The following is a 6,767-nucleotide window of genomic DNA, read 5'->3' as shown; positions in this document are numbered from 1 at the left end:
ATGGCGGCCAGCTTCAGATTTGGAACCACTATCCATTCACAAAAGACCGCTGAGATATCACAGTTGGGAAAGGAAACTGGTGATACTGAAGGTATCCATCCTCATTGTTGGCTTCTTGCGTTGTCTTCTGTTTTAGACAACATTAATGGGTGAAATGTATTGATTTGTTCTTGTCTGACTTTAAAGATGAAAAAGGAAACTATGAACCAGACAAACTCCTGCAGTGCCCTTTTGATAAGAACCACCAGATCCGGTCCTGCCGCTTCCCTTACCATCTTATAAAGTGCAGGAAGGTGAGTTGTCTTCTTTTATTGCAAAGAACACCAGCAGGAATGCAAAGAATATTGTCAGTTTCCAGTGACTGAGAGTGCAGGGATATGTGTGTCATGTACAGTTAAACAGTAAATTTCTGTCATAGGTGCCATTTTTTTGCATGCAGTTACCAGTTTATTAGATACACCTAGTTAATAACTCTTATAGTCTAATACAGCCTGGAAAAAGCCCTGTCTTCTAATATTTTATGCATGTCAACAAGGGTAGGATAAATAACAAAAACCTTTCTCTATAATGCAATTAAGTTCAATAGCACAAACTGCAGACTCCAACGTGTTCAGTTTGAGCTAAAGCTGAACATTATAACCTTCATGACAGTTGGATTTGTTGCAGGACTGTTGTATTGGATTGAATCACTTACAGCTAGGTTTCATATTCAAATAATATTGAGTCATTCTTGTCAGTCATTTGGTCCCAGCAAAGACTGCCGGTGCTGTGATTTGCATCTGTGTGGGCAGCTGGCACCGACGAGTTGATTCTGTCACTAGTTCCACACAGGCTTTTGCTTTTTACTGACGGTCCCATTTGTGAGTTATTCTGCGACTCTGCCTGCACTCTGCATGTTAGCCATGATTCACTTCACAGAGTGCTGGGGTTACACAACTACCTGCTGCTGAATTTTTACAATTGGCTTATTTTCCATCATCACAACCCAAGTTTGATTGTTCCATAACTTCTCTCTCACTGATGTAGAATCATCCCAAACTGGCCAGAGAGCTCAAAACCTGCCCATTTAATGCTCGCCACCTGGTCCCCGGGCATGAGCTGACTCGCCACACTGAAACCTGCGAGGACCGAGTGTGTGTGAACTCTGACAGTGGTAAGATTGTCACTTGATTGTCTCTTTCTTCACACTGCAGAGTCAACATGTGCTTACAGTGTTGAATTATGCTCTGTGTACAGGTGAAGGCACAAATGGACACTGTAACTGGCAGGTCCCTGTCAGTACTTGGGTCAACAAAAACATGACTGAGGATTGGGACAAAGGTAATATTAATAATCAGAAGTTAATGTTTTTGCACTTTCGTGTGTATTGAATTAACAGTTCACAGGTGGATTTTGTTGCGTTTTGGATGTAGCCAGGCTAGCTGTTTCCAGTCTTTATGCTAAGCTAAGCATCTCCTGCTGCGTATTTAGGATAGACACGAGAACAAGAAAGCAAGAGGTATTTCCCAGAATGTCTTAACTAATTAACAATCATTGCTTGCGTTAAATTATTTTTCTCCGCATTCATTCTTAACCAGCACTTTGTTGCGTTTGTAAAGGTAACAGAGCGTTTTGTGTTGCAGAGGCTGATGATTGTGCTGCTCCCTTTGTGTGGGGTGTGAGTACAACCTTCAATCAAAAGTAAATGGTTTCCTTCAGCTGTTCAGCACTCATTGGTGCATATTCTTTGTTTTTTGACTATTATTTTGTCTCATTTCTCAGCAAAATGGAGAAGCCCACCAACAATCTTGGTCCAACTTCTCGGGCGCCCAATACCCTCCCGTGGTTTTAAGCCTTAGTTTATGCTGACTTTAGATAGAAGTAGATGTTGCAGAGCTTTTTTGAGTGGGGATATTCACACAAGCATGTTCTTTTATTGTGTTGCATTGTATTTACAGATATTGTTCAGAGTTATTGTAATATTAAAGGTGTTCATTTCAATGAAACTGGTGAATCACATGGTGTCATGTGCATGTCTTGAAAGTATTTGCAGTTTGCCAATTGTTTTGGATGGGACTGAATTTTCCCCGTTGTGTCACAACCTGACTCAGGTGGTTCTGTCAGGAGGGAGGGGGTCCATGCAAGAGATTTTACACAAAACAAGAATGATTTAAACTGAAGTTAACAGAAATCATAAGACAAAGAATGAATCCTTTTTAAGAGGAGTCTGAAACATGACAACATGTGGAAAACATTAGAGGCTGAGAACTTTCTGTGCGCACCATGTCACTGCACGGCCACTGGATGGCAGCACTTGTCAATTTCTTGCTCAAGCACCGGGCCGCTGCCTCTGCCTCCTCCCCAGTCCTCTTGAAACTCACTTCCTTTGATTTGATTTTCTCTGGACATTTGTAATAAGGCACTTCCCATGCATAAAGCGCCACATTAGGCGGTTGAGATGTGCTTTCATGTTGAGGAACTCCTCCAGGTGAAAGTGATAGGAGTGAGCTCAACATGATGAGTGCCAGGATAATGTCAGTGTGGGCGGCCAGCCAGCACACTCTGTCATATCTAAGTGGCATTATTGATTTCATGTGATGACTGTCTATTTTAGTTGTGGCTATTATTGGAAGTGTTCAGACGGCCTCTGTGCTGCCCTGTCACCATCTGGAAGGAAGAGATATGACTCCTCAGAGCTGAGTACGTGCAGAACCCCTGGTCTGTATCGGACCCCTCGTGACTATGGAGGAACCACTGCCTCCTCTGGATCTCCGTTACTACCTATACAAAGTGTTTCCTGAGTGCCATGGAAAGGATCATGTTAGTGTTGAACTCTTGACCTCCTCACTGACTCAGCTTGAATGTCATATTGCCCCCTTTAAAGCCCAAGTCAGTGATGTTAACTGGTGCTCAGCAGAGCCCACACCTCCGTGTCATTGATGGAACTGATGGTGAAGTGAATGTTGTTAATGTTGGTGTTAATCTCTGATATTTCCTTTTGAGAATCAACTTTGGAAGACGATTTTCTGATTTGCATGGGAGAATATAGAGCTTCTTTTAGAGAGATTAAGATCTTTATTAATCACCACACAACATGCACATGCTTTCTTTTTCTTTTTTTTTTTTTGGTGAACACAACAGCCGCACACAACATGCACAATGCCATGCTTTTGGTGAAATTATTCCTCTGCATTTGACCCATCCTGGTCAGTCCTTCCTCCGCGGCAGACCAGGAGCGGTGGGCTGCCAGCTGACCGGTGCCAAGGGACCCAGTTCCTCTTTGTCACCACTGGTCAGGTGGTCTTGCATGTTTTTAGTGGGTTTTTTTATGGAGGATACCCCAGGTGAACACAGGGAGAACATGCAAACTCCACACAGAAAGGCTCCTTTTTCCTAAAGGGCGGCAGGCACTGAGGGCATGGTGGAGGACACGCCCCCCAGCGTGGGGGCAAGATTCGAACCCGGGACTTTCTAGTTGTGCGGCGACAGTGTGACCACTAGTCCCACCGCGCCACCTTTTCCTCCCTTTACTCCGCATGTCAAAAATCTGAATCCAAATCTAACATAAGGACAGATACCTTAGAGACAAAAGTACACATGATGCCCTGTCAGTATTTCCTGTCAAGATGCCACACTGAACCGCCTTAAAATAACGATATCAGGTATATTGATAAGAAGCAAATGATCTCATTGATTAAAACACTTTGTACTCTTTTTGGCTAGAAATGTAACACCAAATCCATATTTACACACTGCTTACTAGCAACATAAAATGAAACTAAATACTGTTTGAACATGCTGTCCCAGACGGAGAACCCAGTACAAGACACTGCCAGTGGGAGGCGTACTCGAAGACACTGGGGCAAAGAAAAGGGCTTAAAAACTCTGTCACAAGAGAGACTTCTTCTCCTCTCCCCCTTTAAATGGCTTGATTTAAGTGCAATTATGATATTTTTAGAATGGAATCAACCTTTAGGACATAGACATATTTTTTTATCTGCACTGGTTCTGGTTTTCCTGTATTCTTCACTTTAAATCTCCACAGAAATCAGTATTTTTTTTAAAAAAGATCCCGCAATCACATCACACACTGTTATTTGTTGGGTGGTGTCTTAAAGTCTCACAATTAGGCAGGAGCCAGAAGACAAAGAACCTTTAACAGTGAAGGCTCCAATAGATGTTGAAGACAATAGTCTGATAATAATGGAAGGCAATGTCGGTCGCTCAGTCAGATTATCCCTCTGACTTTTTCCTCTAGTGCCACCATGAGGTTCACATTTGTGTTTTTAAGCGAAATCTACGCACATTAGCATATTAGCGTTGTCATTTTGAATGTGCTTATGTTCATATTTAGCTAAGTACAGCCTCACAGAGCTGTTAGCATGGCCGCAGACTGCTAGCCTTGTTTGAATAGATCTAATAAATAAAAAAAGAACATCACAAAAATTATAGTGATGAATTCAAATGAATGTAATGAATTACAAGTGAATAAATCAGAGAGCCACAGATAGTTCATGTGGTGTTAGGCAGCACATTTCCATGTGTTTCAGACACTTAGAAACCTTTGCATGTATGATTCAATTAATCATGTTTCTATAAACTGACTGAATATCTGGGGACGTGTTTGACCCCAGCTGGTCAATTAAGGGCTAAGGGTAATTTAAAAGCCACTCAGCATGCTGCTGTGAACAGATGTTTCATTATGAATTAAGATACCCGCTGCTTGTCTGAATATTTCACACCACGCTCTTTTCAAGATTCAGGTTCCTTTGTGACAGCGGGGAGTTTAGATTACCTCGCTGGTCTCACTGTGATGTGATGCTCATCATGCTCACGCCAGTTCCTGGACACTGCAAACAAGTTTTAGGCATGCACCCTGGGCTTGTCGCCTGCAAGTGAAACCAAAGCCCCCGTGTTGATCTTGTTTCATAAATGTGGCATTCTCATATTCTCGCAGACATAAGACTCCTGCACAATGTGTAGTGGACAGTTTGTGCCCTGGAACTGGCCTCTAATCCTGTAACTCTGTCTGAAGCTTGTGATCCTCTATTATCACTGGCATTTCATACTCCACTCAGACAAGCCACATTAAAGTTGCTCTCACTTTCGCCAGTTTCCACTGAGGCATGATGGGTAGGTCACCAGAGAGCCACCCTACCCACCTTATCGTAATCAGTGTACCATCACTCACATACAGTATGTTCTGTAATCAGAGTGATGCAGACTTCATCCAACTGCTCTTGTTGCATAATTCCTACATATCCAACCTTATCAAGTTCTCCACTTTGTATATTAAGTTCCCCAGCAACACCACATGGAGAATTTCAGAGTCTGTAACTCAAGAGAAGCATGGGACCAGTTGGTTGCTGCTTCAGATAATGTAGCTGTAAAGTTGCCTCCAAATGCAAGAGCAAAGTCTATTCTCAGTGTTTGATACGACATCGGATGAGATCAGACTTCATCATCACTTCAGTCCAACGGCAATAAACATGCAGGAATTCATCCTGGTGGTATTGAAGCATATTGACAGAACCACATGCAGGCCGACACCACGGTGTACATTATGTATGATAAAGTTAACAGGATGTCTCGCTGAATGAATTGAAGTTGCTTTCAGAGAAACTTGCATACATCATTTTGAAGAATCTGGACTGAATTAGAGCCTGACTGGATTTTTGAGACCGAGAGTTTTAAAAGACATATATTTCCCCTATTTTTACATAAATATAAAATTGACTAAATCAGTTCAATCTAGTTATTAAGGAATTGTGACTAAGCCGGACATTTTACTGCTGAAAAATAAACATGTCAGTGTTGTCTGGTGTTGAACTCTAATGGAGACATTGTTTTCAAATGACCCCAAACGCATCTTTAACAGGTCTGTCTTGATGCTCCTCAGCTGACGTATGTGCTGATACTGCTTTACGTGCAATACGCTGAAACCGCCTGATATACTGGCCTAATTATCAGTACAGTTCCCCTGTTTCTTTGTCTTTGGCTGTTTGTTTCTCAGGTTGTGGGTGTGATTGTCGTGACTCAGCAGGCGTCGCATGTTTTTAGCCACGTTAGCTGCATGGCGATGTCTTTCTGACAACTACTGGATGGATTGCCATGAAATTTTCTACAGACATTTATGGTCTCCGGAGGATGAAGTCTGATGACTCTGGTGACCCCGTGACCTTTCCTCCAGTGCCACCATGATTTTGGTTTCAAGTGAAATGGCTCAACAACTGCTGAATGGATTGCTGTGAAATTTGGTCCAGACCTTCGTGTCCCCTCACCATGACTTGTTATAACTTGTTTTTTGTACTCTTCCTCTTGACTTAATCAGTCTTGCTAATCATTGATCATCCTCTGTATTCCTGCTGACTTTGCCTGTTTGGATCATTATAATGGATCAAAGAGGCCCTCATGGATTTAACAGGTGCATCTGAGTAAAGAATAACCTGTCATCTATAAATAATCTCTTATTGCTGTGACTTGCAAATTTCCCATAACAGCTACTTTAAGCTGTAAAAGGTGTGCAGTCATGTTTTCACACACACACACACACACACACACACGCATGTGGCACCAGACAATGATGAAGTGGTCTGGGTTACTTGAGACCGGACTGGTACCAGTTTCTAAAAAGAGACCAGTACATAACTGGGAGGGAGGTGGACGGGGTTACATTTTTCTGTTGTACGTCCTGCTCTGTTGCCAAAAGAAGAAGTTACACTTGACTCAGGCTGCTGGCACAGCATGCCACACAATGGAAGAATAAACAGTAGACTGAGCAACTAGAT

General features: G+C 42.4%; 1 protein-coding gene across 1 annotated transcript; it reads left to right on the top strand.

The window, feature by feature from the left end:
- gtsf1 (gametocyte specific factor 1) lies at positions 1 to 1,684 on the top strand. The gene is made up of 5 exons (XM_070969365.1): positions 1 to 79; positions 187 to 293; positions 1,027 to 1,153; positions 1,237 to 1,320; positions 1,623 to 1,684. Exons 1-5 carry the CDS (start codon positions 1 to 3, stop codon positions 1,682 to 1,684), a joined length of 459 nt encoding a protein of 152 aa, XP_070825466.1.
- The last annotated feature ends 5,083 nt before the right edge of the window (positions 1,685 to 6,767 follow it).

The sequence above is a fragment of the Chaetodon trifascialis genome, chromosome 8 (genome assembly GCF_039877785.1).
Source record: "Chaetodon trifascialis isolate fChaTrf1 chromosome 8, fChaTrf1.hap1, whole genome shotgun sequence".
NCBI lineage: Eukaryota > Metazoa > Chordata > Actinopteri > Chaetodontiformes > Chaetodontidae > Chaetodon > Chaetodon trifascialis.
Note: the sequence above shows the minus strand (reverse complement) of the source record. Positions and strands in the feature narration are given on the sequence as shown.

What these genes read in the sequence shown, in the direction of transcription:
- gtsf1 (XM_070969365.1), top strand. Translation starts at nt 1, where the DNA reads ATGGCGGCCAGCTTCAGATTTGGAACCACTATCCATTCACAAAAGACC. An exon ending in ATCTTATAAAGTGCAGGAAG is followed by an intron (nt 294 to 1,026) that starts GTGAGTTGTCTT and finishes TCACTGATGTAG; the next exon opens with AATCATCCCAAACTGGCCAG. An exon ending in GACTGAGGATTGGGACAAAG is followed by an intron (nt 1,321 to 1,622) that starts GTAATATTAATA and finishes TTTGTGTTGCAG; the next exon opens with AGGCTGATGATTGTGCTGCT.